The 19,377-nt window shown below is 33.7% G+C and overlaps 1 protein-coding gene across 3 annotated transcripts in view; it reads left to right on the top strand.

Annotated features, from left to right (window-relative positions):
* ZDBF2 (zinc finger DBF-type containing 2) overlaps window positions 1–19,377 on the top strand; it is a 109,798-nt gene that overhangs the window by 69,450 nt on the left and 20,971 nt on the right. Inside the window, exons 14-15 of one of the 3 annotated variants that reach the window (XR_012487742.1) lie at window positions 369–528; window positions 4,503–10,249. The exons of 1 other annotated variant lie outside the window; for it this stretch is intronic. Coding sequence is in view for 1 of the 2 variants with exons in the window: in XM_074298933.1 (XP_074155034.1) it covers window positions 369–407 (39 nt within the window). In the remaining variant the exon portion in view is untranslated. Of the gene's footprint in view, window positions 1–368; window positions 10,250–19,377 lie in introns of those variants that run through there. One more of the 3 variants, XM_074298933.1, reaches the window with a different exon arrangement.

The following is a 19,377-nucleotide window of genomic DNA, read 5'->3' as shown; positions in this document are numbered from 1 at the left end:
CCTCAGAGGTCAAATGAACACTTTCATATCTTTAACATATAAAATGTAACATTTCTTGTAGAAAAACAATAACCTTTTTAATTATAGATTTCCTCTGATTTCCAGAAGTATGTGAAGACTAAAGGAAAATGATTTTTAAAAGTTAATTGAAGTACCTTATATAACTATCAAGATTAATATGACTATATTGTGTCATTTTATTATCAATGATAGACAATTTCTTGTGATTCCTTCATCTGTCTGGTTCATTTCTGTTGAGTTTACTTATATTTCATTTATATTTGTCAGAATTCTGTTTTATCAGTAGCTGACTTTGCAAATTATATACTGATCATGGTCATTTAACCAGAAACCACACTGCATTCTAGGATGAAAGCCCAGAGCACATCATCCAACAAAAAATATAGAGACAATTTTAGGTTGGTGAAAAGAATCAAGGAGCGCATAAGAATCAAATGGAATTGACTAAGAAAACATTAGAGTTCAGAGACCCTGACTTGCAGGAGTATCATCAGGACCACTTTGTGGGTAAGTCTAGATTTTAACCATTTCCTAAAAAAGATGGCACCTATAGCAGCCTAGTATTTTCAGAGCTGTCACACTTTTAGTCAGAAACATTTTACCTATTGACTCAAAAATGAAAGTTTTATTGGTATGTAATATTTTTCAAATAATTTGCAAGATAGTATCAAAAGACACACATCTAGCTTCCCCTACGTTTTTTTTTTTCCCCCCAAAAGACCAGTCTTCTGTCACTTTTCAAAATATTCATTGTCACTATTCCAAATTCTTAGATCTTTTTGCTTCCTATGACTAATTTTCTGTCCCTTGTTTTCTAAGATCACTGGGGCAGTCTAGAAAATTACTGATTGGGTTTTACCTAGTTGAATACTGTACCAGTTCATCCATGACCCTGAGAGAATGCATTTCTTAATTAATATAGAATTTCCCCACATAACTGAATTTATTTTCATGATACTAAATAAGCTATAGTAGTAGTATTTTCATTGGTAGAATAAATATGTAAGTGACTCAAATCCAGATCTAGGCCCTCTACTACCCCTAAGCTCTAGGCTGATATACTAACCCTGCCATTCAATATCCAGTTTATCCTTTTTCGAGTCCTCATGAAGTCGTATCACTAAGTCCAATCCTGTCATTCTCATTCATGAAGTGTTTCATTATCCATTGCTATTAGGATAAAATATAAACTTTTCTGTTTGGTATTTAAAGTCTTTTACAAACTGGCTTTAGCTTATCTTTCTAGGATGATTACACATTACTACCTCTCAGGAACCCCTATCCTTCCATCAGAATGGCTTAATGCGATTCATCTCTAGCATATCTCTCACTTTCATAACATAACAAGTCTTTGTACCTCAAGTGCTCTCCCTCTTGCCTCTGTGCTTTTGAGCTACTTTCAGGGCTCAAGATAATTTTCTTGATTGCACCATTAATTATTCCCATTATCACACCATTTAATCATGGCAATCAGCCAAAATGCTACATTTACTTATCTTAAACATGTGTCTCCTCAAAACGAATATAAGCTCCTTGAGAGTTAGGATTATTTTACTTTTTGTATGTTTATTCTTCACTTCCTAGCATATTGTAGACGATTAGTTATTGTTGAGAGTTATTTTTGTACATGCTGATAAAAGGAGCCTTATGTATAAGAACATGAGTTTGATTTTACAGAGATGTTATTTAATTTCTTAAGTTATTATTTAGTTAAAATTTTGGGACTTTGCTTGCTTGTTTTTAGTCATTTATTTATTGAGTGATTTGTGTTAAACATTATCCAAGAATACTGAAAAAGCAAAAAGTTTTGAGGGAATGAAAGTATTCAGGTAGAGACTAGATCATTATCAAAGGTAAAAGAAAGCATTCCTCAATTCATGGGAGTGTTAAATTAGATGAACTGTATAGGCTTTTCCAATTTTACCTGTTTGTTTTGAGACCTGGAAAAATTTAAACATACTATGTTTGCAAAAGTACCATTGTAGATCAAAAGACAAAATGAAAAATAATCCTAATTTTCAAAGATTTTATATTCTTCTGGGGAATACACCACATACAACTACTAAACATAACAATTTTACCTTGGGAAGGACACCAGGAAATGGTACCTGAGCTAAGCTTTGAAGGAAGCTAAGGATTCTAGGAAGCCAACTTAAAAGAGGAAATATCTTTCAGTCATAGTGAGGAATGGCTGTTCGCATAAAGGCATGGAGGTAGTAGGTGAGAATGTCAAAGAGGAAAAATGCTGAATTTTAATTTCGAATTCTTGGGTTCATGCATTTTTGCAAATACCAGCTCTTTGACAAGGAGAAATAATACTAGGAATATAATAGATAACTACAAGTAGGACATGGATATATTAATATAGATATATTAAATGAATAGCAAAAATAAAGGAAGGTTGCTAAGTGGTGGTGGGAAAGGGAGAGTTAAATACCAGCAAGGGTAATGATCGCTAGAGATTTGGTGTCTTCTGGAAGAAGCCAACTTTCTTTGTCTGCTAGCAATTAGGAGGTATGTTCCTTAAGGTGAAGGAAAGTCAAGGATAATACTAGAATTCTGATGGACACGCACAGGATAGAGACTTGACCAGGGTAGGAGTGAGGTGGGTGGGTGGTAGAACTTGAGGCGGTAGCATAAGATAGATTTTATTTTGGCAGCTGGGAGTTTAGGTGCCCAGAGAGACTAAGAAGCACCATTCAACTTATATCCTGAAAGGAAAAACTGCCCTATAATGATGTTTTTCCAGATTTGGTTGTCGTCTACCTACTTGACCTTGGAAAAATCATTTTAACTTACTCATTTCTTCAGATGAGGGAATTGAATAGATGACCTCTAATGTTCTTCCTACCTCTCAAAGTATCCTCCCCTGCTTTTAACAATTCTGTAACGAGAATCGCATTAATTTTGTTACTCTCAGATGCCAGGATTAAAAGGAGATCTGGAAAGTAAAAATCTAGTGATCAGGCCCCCAGGATCCTGATTGAACTCATGTTTTAATTCTAAGGCCTTTGCCTTTTATAAAAAGTTGGAAGATATGCATCATGTGGAACATTTACTTGGCTTTTGGTCAGACCTGGTGCTTGACGCCCTACATCTAGATTTAAGTGTTGGTATCTTGGGTCCTGGAGGGAGCCAGATGTTTAGCTCCTTTATGGTTATACAAAGCCGAGGCATTTTGCTTGGTTTATGTGATTTAGTGAAGCAGAGAAAATTAGTGGCTTCTAAATTCCACCACAGGTCATTGGATGAAAAGGAAGGATTGCCCACTATTTTTGTGGTGATAGAGGGTAAAGTAAATGCAGCCTCAGGAAAAATCTAGAACAAGATCCCTAAAAGAAATAGGATTAGTTACTTTTCTTATAATTTTAGACCCTAATTGGGTAAGGAAGAATAGGACATGAGATCCTGGCTATTCCTAGAGAGCTTCATCTGTTTTGGTGCTTGGCGATAGTGGAAGATCAGCTCTGGCTTTTGGCAAGGGTCACTAGCAAGTATTCTACATTTTGCTAAATCAGTAATCGAATTCTATGAAATAATCATAGGATAAGCCTGCTCCCAAATAGTGCTCTTCTGGAAAATACTAAAAGTTCATTTGGGAAGCCCTGTGCTTCACCTGCATTTATTCATTCATTTTGTGTAAACACAAACTGGCAGGCCTTATGAAGCTTGACAACATGAAATAGGGGCTTAATAATGGATTGTGTCTGTTACCTGAGTAACAGTTAAGTTTTGAGAGGCTTATCAGGCTACCAACTAATGATTTTTAGCCACATCAATTCATGAATATCATCTATTAATATGGAAGGATTCCAGCTGTCTTAAAGCAGAGTGTACCCACTTACCTTTTAGATCACATAAACCTGTTCTGTTTCTAGCAGCAGAGTGAGGCCTGGGTAAACTTAAAAACTAGTGTTTTCTGGGGCCAGCAGACAAGTTAGTCAACTTTCTTCCGTGTTGGGAATTGGTGAGAAAGCAAGTTAAAGACATAGAAGTTAGCACTTGTTAGAGGGCCTAAAGTCTAGATGAAGGCATTTGAATTTGATCCAGTGGGTAAAATGAAACCAAATTGCTCTCAAACAATGAAGTGACATAAAGGGAACCGTTTTTGAAGTAGACTGATCTGAAAAAGTATGTAAGCATTGAACAAAAACTTAACAGATTTATGTAGAAGAAACTACCAGTAGATCACATTTGCACCTTTGGGTAGGGTCCAAGCATGGGACAGAGGAAGGGGAAGGAATAAGAATCCCATAATTTCTAGAACCTAGAGAGCAAGGGAGATTCAAACCTTTTTATTGCCATGAAACAAAACCAAAAACTTACGTCTAAAATGTAGATTGTAATTGGGGATATTTATGCAGTTACCTGCTACCTTCTTCAGTGATGGTAGTGGAATGGCTTAAGGGTATCATAGTTTTTAGACTATCTACTGATATTAAGTTAACTGATTTTATTCTAAATGTATAATTCTTTTCCAGTGCACACTGAATGTTACTACTTAACCATAATCCATATTGACAATCTCTCTACAAATGAAACCAGAAGATACAAGTTACAGATAAATGGAAGGATAGTGCTCAGTATCTTCTTGAAAAATAAAGGAGTTGTGCTCAGATGCAAAAAGAAACAACATTTCATGGAAAACTTGGCGATCTCACCTTGCAGTTCTTATGGAGAACATTAGAAAAGAGAAAAGCACCAAAAATATAGTTTTGTGCCAGTGTCTATTGTAGGGATGAAGAAGTAAAGACCTTAAAGCTTGGTAACATTTTTTCATGTTAAGACATACATTGATACTTGGTGACTTCAATACAAAAGTTGGCACAAGGGAGGAAAGTAAGAAATATGGTAAAAAAAAATGTGATCTGGGATCAAGACATGAAAGAAGCCAAAGGATTGTAGATGATATTCATTTCTGTATATCATGGATACTTCAAGAAGAGAATTGGAAGATGCTAAATATAACAAATGCCAAACAATGTCACACAAAATGGAGTTTGTTTTCATAATCAACTAACATTAAGTACCTATTATAATGTGTCATACATTGTATTAAGTGCAGGCAGGAAATGTTTTATCACTGAGAGTTATTGAATCAGCTCTGTATAGACACATCATTGGGTGATTAGAAAGGTTAAAAAAACCAGTATCAAATTAGAAAAAAAAAAGGCGAACTTTTGACTCATCCCAAAATAGGAAATAGATAAAATTCAAAATGTTGACTTTAAAAATTTTTTTAGTGAAAATGTAACTCATATAAAAGAGTTGGCCCACAATGATGCTGAGAGTATATAAATTGCCTTAGCTTAGAAATAGGGGATTTGTTTTCTACACTTAGAAATGTGACAGGTAAAAGTCACATGCTCATTTGGAAAACATTGATTGGAAATTGATATAAGATTATAAGTAGTAGCCACAAAATCACATGATTTGTAGTGTGATAATCAACAGGGGAAAACAAACCTGTAAAAGAGCTTGGCTAGAGATCTAAGACATTGTCTTGGAAGAATATGCAGATGAAATTATGTGGACAACAAATAAGTATAAAGTGAAATTGCAGTTGGCATTTCTGTGGTGATATGTTTTCATCAACAATAATAATGGATTCTATTCTTCTGGTTTTGCTGTATTATGTTAGAAGTTGGCAGTAATACTTTAGAAGATGAAGTCAGGAAGTGTGATTCAATCTGACCAAATAAATATGGAAGAAATTCACACTGGCAGTAATTTAATTGAAAGACACTTGGCAAATTTATTTTCAGGGACTTTCCCCCCCCAAAAAGGAAAGCTTCCAAAATAGGAAACTCAGAAAATGGCATCTAAGAAAATATTAGCAACTGCTGAGTCATGCATTTTCTTATTTCTGTAGCATCTTTAAAAGAATTGACTCTAATCAAGAGTTTCCTTGATAAAATATGAGAGGTGAACATAGGTGATTTTATACAGCAGACCATATCTAACACAGTTACACACTTGATTAACAGACAAAAAATATAATTCTGTTATATCTATTGATTACACAAAAGCATTTGATAGAATATTTGTTAGAATAATGTTAACTGTCCTCAAACAAGATGTTAGTCCAAGAACATGTTGAGATTATACTTGATTCTGTGACAGATGTTTGAATGAAATTAACTTTGTTCTGTAATCTGTTGAGTATCAATATCAAGTGAAGCATAAAACAGGGAGAGGGGATTTTAAATGTTTACCATTGCAGTGGAGGTTGTGCTTTGTGAAATTTAAGTATAAGATTCCTTAATAATGTTGAACTTCATAAATGTCCCTTTTTATAGAAAGTTCATTGAACCCCTGAAAATTATAGGACCTCAATATTTTCTAACCTTACTTCAAAATAATTAACTTAATATGTTTAAATAGGTTGAAGTTTGAAGATTAAAGTTATCAAAACATTCGTAATTCTTTTGGTGTTAGCAAAGTATCTCTTGAGGAAATACTAAACACATTTTGGTACATGAATGTAGCAGAATTGTACTATGCCATAAAAAATAATGAAGATGATGAAATTAGAATATGATGGGATGATTTATGTGCTGATGTAAAGTAAGTAGAACCAAGAAAATGTTGTATATGGTGATTGCAAACAATGAAAATTCAGGGGTCAAAGGAAACTAAACATTAAGTAGAACCAATCTTGATCCTAGAGAAGAGTTGGGATAATGTACCTTCATCTCATTTTTGCAGGAATAGGAGACTATTGCAATATTTACTCATTTGGCTATCCATGCTATACTTTTAAGTTGTCAGCAGTATGTTACCAAGTTTGACTTAAGTATATCTAATTGTTAAAAATGATATTAAGGATAAGTCTTGACTAGGAAAGAAAAATGATTGGGTAGCAACAAAGTATAACATGGATAGCCAAATGCTTTACTAGCATCTACAAAATAAGGCATCCAAAATATACCTTATAGCAAATTCAAAATCCTTGAATAAAAGACACAATATAAAAAGGCATGGGCAGATTATAACTAGTACCAATAGAGTCAGTCTTTAATTATTAAGCACCTAGCTATGTGTAATACAAGATGGATGATGGAATAAAAAGCGGAAAATAATATGGTCTCAAGGAATTTAAATCTTACTGTACGTATAAAATATCTATGTGTAATCAATAAACATAAAGCCAATCAGAAGCAGAACAAGCAACATTTTTTTAAGTGTGCTGCTGTTTTCTGTACATCAATGAAAGTGTGCTTCTTAAACAGCTACACCTTAGTTGTACAGTTTGAAAAACAAAGATTGTGTACTTCCTTCTGCCATATACACAAGTATAAGCCTCAGAGCCCCTTATTTCTATGGAAGGAAAGCACTCTCACAGGAGACAGTTATAGAAAAGACTTTGGAAATTTCAATACTGTTGTTGGCCTGAAATGAGTACTTTAAGTTAGGTCTAATAGTTTCCACATTATGTAAGATGTAGTGAAATAGGTGAAGGCCATGCTTGGAAAAAGGAAATACTTTGTTCCCATTCTTTTTTACTTATAAATATGTATGCCATAAATATAAATATAGTATCTTCTAATGAAAATCAGACAAGGAAAACAAAACAATCTATTCAATTCTTGTATATCCTACACCATCCTGAGAGTTGGTGAAGAAAAGTTAGTGCGTTGATGCTAGTTGTATTATACTATAACCTAGGTGATCTGATTGAAATAGGCCAGGGAAACTAACAGAATTACTAGATTAGCCAATTCATGTTTTTAGTATAGTTTTAGGCTGGCCATCCAATGAAAATGACTTCTTAAAAACAAAAGTTATCCTGTTGTTTAAACTTGAAGAATTACAACAGCTAATAACAAACGAGTGTTCTTGGAAATGTTTTATATATTAAAAATAAAATTAAAATATTCCCTTTCATTTAAACATGGTAGGTACAAAAGCAAAATTGAACATTACCTATTTTCAAGGACTTACTGTGCAGGGATTTGATGAAGAGGATGTTGTACGGGATAGAATTCTGCATCTGTACTCAGAAGACCAGAATTAAAATCTTGACTTTGTCACCTGTTACTCATGTAATTTTAAGCAACATATCTACATTCCTTTGGCTTCATTACTCATTTTTAAATAGAAGGGTTTGACCCAAGGTCCTTTCTGGTAAAACTGATTTAAATCAAAATGAGAACAGGAAAAATGCTAATATGAGGGAATCAAGAAAACTTGGAGGATGTAACAACTGAGCCTTGAAAGAAATGTGTAGTTAAATAGAGCCCTGGACCTGGATTAAAGAATAATAACATATTTGGCCTCAGACTCTGTAGACTCCTGGACAAGTCTTTTAATCTCATTTTTTTCAATTAGTAAGTGGGAATAATACCTTTCAAGTTTGTTGTAAGGTTCAAATGACAATAACTGTAAAGTACTTAATATACTGCCTGACATGACACATTATGGTTGCTTCACAAATAGTTGGTTGTTATAAGGAAATGGTTAATTCCTGTTTTGGGCTATAACTTGTAAAGAAACACACAGGGGAAATGGAATATACTCCATGAAATTTAATCCTATAAGACTGGAAGAATAGATTGAAATCGAAGTTAGAGAGGTTTAGTTTATTTGCAAGATATACTAGAGGCAATAGTCACAGAAGAAAGGAGCAGGGAAATTGCATGGCTAGATTCAAGACTTAGAAAATTATTTTATCTACCTGGAGGATAGATCAGAGAAGGAAAAATGGTGAGTATACAAATCAAGTAGGGAATTGTTGGAATAATTAAAGGGAAAAATGATCTGGGCTTGTGATCCAGGGTGGTGATTACATGCATGAAAAAGGAAATAAATGCAAGAAATATGGTTAAGATAAGTACTTTTGGAAGCAGTGAATAAGAAGAGTCAAGGATTTAGCATTTCAAACCTGGAAAAGATGGTGTCACCTTCAACAGAAATAAGGAAGTTTGGAGGACTCGATTTAGATGGGGAAATTGAGTTTTACTTTGCAAAGTACAAAATTTCCTCCCCTCTACACTGTTAACCTTGGGAAAGTCCACACAATTATTGTCAATTTAAATTTAAAAATAATTTTCAGACTATTAGTGCCATTTTGATGATGTTTTAAGGATTGACTATATAAGGCTTGTTTATCAGTATAAGCAAAGGTCAAAATCTTTTTTATGTCTCTGCTACCATATTTATGAGATAGGAATGTGATGAAATAGAAGACAATTACCATATTTTTTTTCCTTTGCTGAGATTTTTGTCATGTTTTTACTTCATGTGTATTGTAAAAGCAAACCTATTGTCATGTTTTTACTTCATGTGTATCGAAAAAGCAAACCTTGTTGGGTTTCCAAAAAGATCCAGAAAAGAATCAGATCAACACAGTACTTTGGAGTTTTCCGTGACAGAACTCAGAAATTAATTTGGAAGAATAATAATCTCAATTGAAAGCAATTCCTGGCAGCAGAAATTCCCACCCTGAAAGTGAAGTCTGACAACCAAAGCATAGACCATAAAGTTTTATTTAAAAAGAGACTTGGACTAGTGGACATTTTTTTTTTTTTTTTAGCTACAGTGAGTCTTCTCTGACTTTTAAAGAGCTTGGCAGTTGGGGTGAAAGACAATTCAACTGCAGGTAAAAAGCCTTGGCCAAGACTGAAATGAATAAAAAATTCCCTTAGGGGAAAGCTAAGAAGCATTTTTCTTAGGAAAGACATTTGTGAGCCATAACTGAATGAAAGGTTGTTGCTTTTCAGAGAAATTTTTTTTAGAAATTGATAAAGTTTATTCTCATGAAGAGATAGTATTATAAGAACTTCCACTGATAATCAGGATCTGGAAATTCAGAGAGGCTCTGTAGCTGGCCACATGCTCTGTGGAGTAGTGTATGGCTGTAACTAATGAAGACAGTGCATTTGACAGAGACAAATTGTTCAAGGGAGCATTGTCTGGTGGAGATGAATCCAATAGAAGAATGTCTAGTGGAGACCACAAGAACAGACTCAGTGAGACCAACATATCATCACCAGAAGACAAAGGCAGCTCTGCTACATTAGAGGTGTGAGTTGCCCCAAAACTTGCATACATATTTATTCATCTGTATGTACTCTCAGGCTCTATATATTCAACATGTATGTTTCCCACATTCATTCACTTTCCCCACTAAGTGATATATACTCTTAATGGAGAAGGTGCCCATTTCCACAAGGGAAAATGTTTTATTGCTGCTTTTTTTAATTGATTTATTAAATATCCTTGTTTTGAACTACTTGAGTCTTCTGGCTGACTTAAAAGTAAAAGGATAGTAAACTATGGTTTTAGTGGTTTAGTATCTTCAACCTGGTCATTCTTTTCAAGCAGGCTTTTCTGAATTAGGGAGTACTCTAAGACACTATAACAAATTTTTGGTCTGGCTTGCATATAAACTCAGGAAAACTAAAGTTTTTATTCTTTAAAATGTTTTCATTTTAAGCTCATTTCAAATGTATGTGAAAATAACATCTGACTGGACAGCAAGCAATTGAAGAATATCAACAAATCTAGAAGCTAAGGAACTACAAGAATTTAAGATTCATAATTGGAATATTTATTTATAAACAATTTGGTGACAAAATATGAAATTTAGTCATTATGTCAGCTGCCCTAATGTGTGTCAGCTGTTGAATAATAGGAAATGACAGTTGGTAGAATTTGCTAATTACTGGGGTTTTCCTTTTTTTTTTTCTCCCAAACATTTTTAACTAAGAAAAATTGTCAGCCTGAAAAAAAAAAAAAAAAAGATCAAACTAATTTTTAACTCTTTAAATTTCATTTAACCAGTGAGTTATTTCTCAAAAATAGTCATTTGTTTATAATTTGCACAATTTATTGTGAATAAGGCTCGGTTTTTATTAACTGAGACCAACTGCAAAAGTTTCCATAGCAACATTTCCGGTATTGTCCCACTGTATTGTCAATGAATTGAGAGAATTTTTAAATTTACTTGACTATTAGAACCTGTTTCTGGGCATAACACCCATCAGATGAGATGCTTATGACTAGAAACTTTTCTTCCCCAAGGAATTTGCAACATTCTGAGCATGATTTTTTGACTGAATATATTTGATATAAAAGTTTATTTTTGTACATATGGAATATGCTTTCCTATACCTGATACATTATGATAAAATGCTATCTGTTTTGATTTGTAAAATCAAATTGCTCCCCTGAGACTAAAGTGTCTGGAAATAATACTAGTCTCAGAGTTGTTCCACTACCACCTCTAATATTTCAGAGGGGATGGCCTTCTAAAATTTTTTCCAACTCTAAATCTGTGGCCCTATAGAGATAAATATTCCTTATGTACTCTTTAGACAGGAATCATGTTCCAGGTAAATGTGTATTTGCAAAACTGACACGAAATGAATGTTTCAATATTATATTGAAAGGAAAAAAAATGTTTTATGAACATTTTTTTCAGTAACATTTTATTAAAATTCTAGTTAAGAATTTTTCCGTTAGATAAACTGATAGTCTCTTCATGTCCCTAGTCCCCACATTCCTCAATACAAGTAATTCTGCTTATAATTTCCAGATTTTTTGTTTGTCTTTTAGCTGAGGCAATTAGGGTTAAGTGACTTGCCCATGGTCACACAGCAAGAAAGTTTTAAGTGTGTGAGGCCACATTTGAACTCAGATCCTCCTGATTTCAGGGTTGGTGTTCTATCCTCTACATCACCTAGCTGCCCCAATTTCTAGTTTTCATAAATAAATAAAAATTGATAGGTAAGACTTAGAAAATGTTTAAAGTTTAGGTATTAACAGTTTGCTTCATCAAACAGAAAAATAGTCACTTCACATTTAATATTCTCTTTGGTGAATCATCTTCCTAAAACTATTCACTTATTCTTTGATTAGTTCCTTCAAGGTCTTTCAGCTGTACAAACAGGAATTCAAGAGGAAATAAAACCAAGGTAGCAGCAAGCTCCCCTCTCAAAACTGATCCAGAAAACCTACTATTCTGAATGATGTTTAGAAAATTCCTGGGGCAATTGGGAGGGTAGGAATCACTATGGGCCATTTTTCTAGTCCAGGTCAGCATAAGTCGAAAGAAAAAATCTGTGAAACTTAAAGATGTGTCTGGCCATGAGACCATTGCATGGAACAATCAACAATGCATTCTGAGACAATGACCTCATGTAAGATGTAGAAATAGGTTCCACTGGGCAGATGTCATTCACTACTCAATTTCAAATCACAGGGGGCTGATTGTTGAGAATTTGCACTCATGGGTGGCATTCTACAGTAAAGAGTGATCATGGACCTTACAGTGTACCTAGCAATGAGCAAGTTCAGAAGTAAGCATTAGTTGTATAGATCAACTCCAGCCTAAAAAGCAGTCATCTGAATCCTGAAGTGAAATAAAAAGGACAAAAATTATATAGATGATAGGGGAGTCTACAATTCTTTCATTCTGAACCAGCAGACCTTTCTAGCTGGCTAACAGAAGCTGAATGCAGCAACAGCTGCCAACTGAAATTCCAAACATATAAAGTCCATAGACCAATTGCTCAAACCCAAAGACACATTAGGAATTTGCAGAATTCAAACAGAGGTGGCAGTGAACAGACTTTACTTTGGGAACATTGAACTTGAATCCTGAGGGCTTGATAGGTCCCAAATTTATTTAATTCTTGAGATTATGGCAATACCATTCCAGACATTCCTCCAAAAGTGCACAGAGCTTGGCCCTAACATAAAGACTGAAGTTAAGAAGGGGGCTGGAAGAATGAGTTAAAAAAAACAACCAAAAAAACCTATCACAGAAAACATTATGGTGATAGGGATGCTCAAACTTAAGAGAATAACTCTTAAATATCCACAAGAAAAATCCTCAGAGGGAAATATAGCTTGGCCAGAAACCCAACTTATTCCCAGGAGAAAAGAAATTTTTAAATGTTTTTAGAAGTTTAAAAAATGTTTTTAGAAATGAAATGAGAATATTAGGGCAAAAAGTTGGAAGTTGGCTATGGAAGAAGAATTGGAATGTGAATTTACAGCCTCAGCCAAACTCTGAAAACTAGAATAGATCAAATATAAGCCATTGATTCCACAAGACATTAGGAAATATTTAAATAAAGATAAAAAACGGAAAAAAATGAACATATAAGGTATCCCAAAGCAAAAACAATTGATCTGAAAAAATAGGTTGAGGAGAAAAAATTTGAGTCACTGGACTACTTGAAAGCCATTATAGAAGTCTAGACATATTTTTTAAGAATCTTTTTTTTTTTTTTTTTTTCTCCCTGAGGCTGGGGTTAAGTGACTTGCCCAGAGTCACACAGTTAGGAAGTGTTAAGTGTCTGAGATCAGATTTGAACTCAGGAGCTCCTGACTTCAAGGCACCACTGCACCACCTAGCTGCCCCCATATTTTTAAAAAATCTTAAAACTGATGTGATCTTTTAGAAGTAAAAGACAAAGTGGAAACTGAAAGAAATCCTGAAATGAGAACTTCCCAGAACATTATAGCAGAAATCCAGAACTTCCAGACCTAAGGCGAAAATACAATAAGCAGTCAGGGAAAAAAAAAAAAAAAAAAAGAAAGAACAAGAGTCACAGTCATTGATACACTACTTAGCAGCCACTACCATAAAAAATCAGAAAGCTTGGATTTAGGCTTATGGCCAAGAATAACTTACCCAGCAAAACTAAATAAAATTTTAAGAGGAGACAAAATGTATCTTTAACATAATAGAGCATTTGTTATAAAAAGACCAGAACATCATAGAAACTTTGAGGGGGTAAACACAGATATCAAGAGAAACATCAAAAAGGTCAAAGGACTAAAACAAGATTAACTACTTACTTTCCAATATAGGGAGATGATACATGTGTTTTGCTTGAACAGTACCATCATCAAAGATCACAGTAGTTTAATTAGAAGATCAGGTATTGCCTTGATGATCTTAAAAAATGTAGAGGAGAAGAAAAATAAGCTGGGGCAAAAAGAGGAAAGTTATGGGAAATTATCTCAAGCAATTGGGGTCCATCATGCAATCTATACAAAGGATGGACTATGGATTGAGTGATACTTGAATCTCACTCTTATTTGAACAGGTTAAACAAGAAAATAATACAAATACAAAGATTTGAATACAGAATTACATTAGGGGAGAAGGGAAAAGAGGCAATTAGATGGAGAGCAAATTAAGAAAAGTATTATTTCTAAACAAACCAAAATCTAAATGAGAATACAAGAATATTTATAGCTGTCTTCATATCAACTAAGAATTAGAAAATGAGGGGAAATTATCATTTGAGAAATGGCTGAACAAATTATAGTATATAAATGTGATGAAGTAAGAAATGATGAAGAGGATGGTTTAAAAGAAACTTGAGAAGACTTATATGAATTGATGTAAAATAGAACAGCCAGGAAAATAAAACAATGACAATTATATGGTGAAATGACTGAAAGATTTATGAACTCTGCTGAATATAATTGCCAACCAGAATTGCAAAGTAGTAGCGATGAAATATGCTATTAATTTAATAAAAGAACTAAAATACTCAGAGGGAAGAATAGCATTAAAAACACTTATTTTTGTGAGGCAATTAAGGTTAAGTGACTTGCCTAGGGTCACACAACTAATAAGTGTTTTTTTTTTTTTTTTCCTGAGGCTGGGGTTAAGTGACTTGCCCAGGATCACACAGCTAGGAAATGTTAAGTGTCTGAGACCAAATTTGAACTCAGGTCCTCCTGAATTCAGGGCTGGTGCTCTATCCACTGCGCTACCTAGCTGCCCCCCAACTAATAAGTGTTAAGTGCCTGAGGTTAGATTTGAATTCAGGTCCTCCTGATTCCAGGGCCAGCACTCTATCCACTGTACCATCTAGTTGCCTCAAGAATGACATTTTTTTTTTCAGATGATAAATCAAGTTTATTACTTATAACAACACATGTGAATGGTTTGAATTCCCATATTAAATACATTAAAAGTTACATAAGTGATAAAAATATTTTATACAAACACATTATGTCCAATAAAAATTATTTGGAATAAGATTTGTATTATACATAAAGGAATCTTTTTATATTATTCCCATGGATCCCATATATGGATTTATGAACTTTTTGTTGTTGAAGAATAGAATATTATCTAAACCCAATACCAATGCATTACAATTTTAAAGCTTTTCTCCAACATTAATCCTCCAATGTCTAATAAGGGATCATTTCCAACTAACTTGTTTCCTACATTCATTGCATGTATAAGACTTCTTGCCATCTTTTAGTGTCAACATGACTTGAATGCTGAGTGAATGTTTACCACATTCTTTACAAATTGTAAGGTTTTTCTCCAGTATATAGAGCAGCTAGATGGTGCAGTTGGATATAGTGTCAGTCCTCAAGTCAAGACTTATCCTAATGAATTCAAATCCCAGAATTACATTTCAAAAAATAATGTGGCTAATGTGGAAATTTGTTTTGCTTGACTTCATATTTGTAACAGGAATTTTATTTTTCTTTTTTATGGAGAGGGAAAAAAGTAGGAAAAAAATGATTTTAGTAAACTGAAAAAAAATTGATAAAAAAATAAGAAAAAAAGAAACCACTAACTACTTTCCACAATAAAACACATTTTCACCCCACTTCAGTGACCTCACATAGAATATCCTACATAACTTAAATATACTTCCTTTTCCTTTTTACCTTTCAGAATTCATACCTTTCTTTAATTATCAACTCAGGTACCATCTTTCCTGCAAAGCTTTTCCTGGTCTTCCACCTCTGGATTGTTTTTAGTTTTCTCTCCATTCTCAAATTAGCTGATATTTATTGACATGTTTCCTGAAGGGACTTGCATTTTTGCTTTTTTATCCCAAGTTATTAGCACAATGTCATATATATATATATATAGAAGGTGCTATATATATATATATATATATATATATATATATATATATATATATATATATATATATATATATATATATATATATTGAATTTGAATTCTACCGAGTCATAGATTTTCATCCAAGTGAAATAAATGAGTAAAAAGTTAATAGCCTCCTTCTCCCTCTTAATTCCATCAGAGAATCAGAAAATTGGAGGGGACTTTAGGAACTATTTAATCCAATCCATATTGGGACAGAAGTCCCCTCTACAATAAATAGTTGGGAGGCTTATCTGTTTTATTAAATTATTTGTTAACACTCTAAGCTCTTTTATGAAAAATAAATATATATTATATACATACATATATATAATTTTTTTTTTCCCTGAGGCAATTGGGGCTAAGTGACTTGCCTAGGATCACATAGCCAGAAAGTGTTAAGTGTCTGAGGTCAGATTTGAACTTAGATCCTTCTGAGGTTTCAGGGCTGGTGCTCTATCTACTACACCAACTAACTGTCCCAATCTTGTGTGCTTATAAGAAGAATGTATTTTCGGGGATATGTTTTATTTTCAGATAACCAGAGTTGGGGCACTGGGCCAGGGAAATGAAAAATCCCCAAAGTGTAAAGCATAACTGTATTCTCTTGATACAATGAAGGGTTTCTGACATTAGGGTTAAATCTAGGACAGAACCTGTTATCTGGGCAACAATGTCTTCAACACCTTTTACATAGATCCTCTTCTTTTTACTCACTGACCATTACCCTGGTACAGATCTTCAATATAACTTGCCTTGATTACTGGATTAATGCTCTGTTTGGTCTCTGCCTTAAACATCTTTTTACTCCAATACAATCCTCCAGGTAAGACTGGATTCTTGTATATACCCATAAGGAATAAAAATAAACTCATGGGAATAACCCCTGCTAGAATTTCAAGTTTGATTCCTTATGAGAGGAGTCCAATTCACAGATCTATATCTAATAATATGCACTGTTATCTTGTGTTCAGTGTAGAGTCTGGTGATCCCTTTATCCACATGTATGAAGATATAGATACAAGCCATAGTATGAAACAGCCTCACAGGAGATTTTGGGTGGACATAAGAGCTGAAAATTGACATTTTGAGAGTGGTTTCAAGCTTAGACCAAATAATCTTAAAGGATTTTGGTAGCAGGTTATATCTTCACTATCTTTTGGGAGCCCTTCCTGTAGCCCAGAGCAGAGCTCAGATTTCTTTTCTTTGGTTCTTTACTAGTATTTTCAAAGGAAGCCCAATTGGAAATAACACATAGCACAACTGGTAATCCAATAACTCTTTAACTGAATGATTTTGTTACCATGTATTTAGGGCTGATGCTAAAGATAAAGATTTTATAGGGCTAAGAATTATATCTTCAATTCAAAAGTCATTTTTAGGCATTTACATATTTTTACTGAGCTAGAAAAATTCCCTCCAAATCCCTATTAAATACTTAAGCAAAATAGTCTGTGTCTTTGCCAGGATTCAGTCAGTCAACTGAGTCAACAGACATTTATTAAGTGCATTAGACTGATGATTTTTGACAGATTTGGTGATGAAATATGAGCAATAGGTAGGAGGCACATCTATATATTTAAATGCTAAATTGTACAGTTCAAATGATAAATTACACAAAAATTCAGAAAAGAAAGGAATCAAAGTGATTGAAAATTATTTTCAAAGGTCATATTAGGTCTATAGAAAGAGAAGGTCCTGGTGATAAGACCAAATCTTAATCATTTGTTAAATCATCTATCTCATTTCAACAAATATCTCCTCCATGACATCCTCTCCTGTCCCTGAGGAGAAGCATACATAAATATTAATTCAATAAGGTTTTATCTGTTAATAATTTTAAAATAACTGAATTATATTAAATTTTGAAAAGCATATCCTCTGCTATGTAACCAAAGAATTCACTAGTAACTATTCCTAAAACATTTCATTCTACAGATCTAGCTCCTCTCTTGCATTCACAAAGTCCATCCTCATTCGTTTACTCCTCAATTTTCCTCAATTTTTCTTAAATCTAGTTGCCCAAGCATCCATATGAGTTGAAACCAGAACCCCCTCAGGCTGTGTCCTAAACTGAGCTCATATTATCCAGTTCTCGATTATGCTCCACTCAATTTTTAAAACTGCCCTCCTAAAAACTGACTAGAGTTCATTAGAAATACATTGTTCATATTCCTCAATCCAGGCTTCTGGAGTCTCAAGCAAGCATAAGCATTGTCCCTTCATTTGCTTCCACAAAATCAGCACCACAGAAGAAATAGTCTTTAAATGTCATTGTTCCAAAAGGTTTGGTAATTGTCAGTGCTGTAAAATTACCCATGCATATATCTGGTAAATAGAAATTTTACATATATATATATATATAGTCATTGTTCCACACACAAAAAGGAACACTTTAAGTTTATCAAAGCTTACTGCTTGCTTAGTACTTAATTGCCTCTCTACCCTAGGGCAAAAAAGAAAAGAAAAAATAAAGAAAATCCAGTTTCCTGTCCTAGGAGTAAATTCCAAGCTTCCTAGGCCATGTGAACCTTCTCCTTAAAGAGATTTAGAGAATCTGGACTCTATAATTCATTCCCTCAGGCTCAGGATAAGGCATTAAATTTTCTTGGATGAAAAATCTTCCATGATTCCCTGAGTGCAAAAAAGGCCATTCACCTGGGGTCTGGACAAAATTTCTAGTTGTCCTTTTTTTATATAAGGCATACCAAAAATTTGTTAAACATTTTATACCATAAGTAATTCATTTAATGTTTCAAACAAATTTATATCTCTATAACAACATAGGACTCTATTTTTTTAACTGCAGAGATCTCTTAAACACATAAGTTCAGCACAAGGTTATGAAAGGGTCAATGTTGAAAAATCTGTGCATATGTTTTGAAAATAAAAAGCTTTAATAAAAAAATAAAAAATAAAGGAAAAAATACATAAGTTCAGGATAAAATCACTAGATGTCTTTTTCCACAATGGGTACACCAAAATCTTCTACATCCCGGAGAACACCAAATTTCCCCATGGGTCCCTGACATTGCAAAAGCAATTCAAATGGAATTTCAAACTCAATGAATAATAGGACAAACAGGATCAGTTTGACAAGAACAGAATCAGATAAGCCTTGAAAAAAATTCATCCCTCCCAAAAGGGATTTCCCAAAAAGGAAATAAAATAGGCTTATCTGGGGTTTCTGGGTCAGCAAGAAAACTTTATCATATAATTCTTTCACTTGATTCCACAGAGTTATAGTGAATTGGTGGGTTGGTAAACTGAATCTGGAGGGAGGGGAAGAATGTATACATAACACATACATTTAATTTTGATTATTAACATTTTATCCATCACTTTTTTTTTTTTGCTGAGGCAATTGGGAGTAAGTGACTTGCCCAGAGTTAGGAAGTGTTAAAGTATCTGAGGCCAGATTTAAACTCAGATTTAAAGTCTTCCTGACTTCAGGGCTGGTGCTGTATTTACTG

The sequence above is a fragment of the Sminthopsis crassicaudata genome, chromosome 3, assembly GCF_048593235.1.
Source record: "Sminthopsis crassicaudata isolate SCR6 chromosome 3, ASM4859323v1, whole genome shotgun sequence".
Classification (NCBI taxonomy): Eukaryota; Metazoa; Chordata; class Mammalia; order Dasyuromorphia; family Dasyuridae; genus Sminthopsis; species Sminthopsis crassicaudata.
The sequence above is the reverse complement of the archived record's forward strand: the minus strand, read 5'-3'. Positions and strand labels throughout refer to the sequence as shown.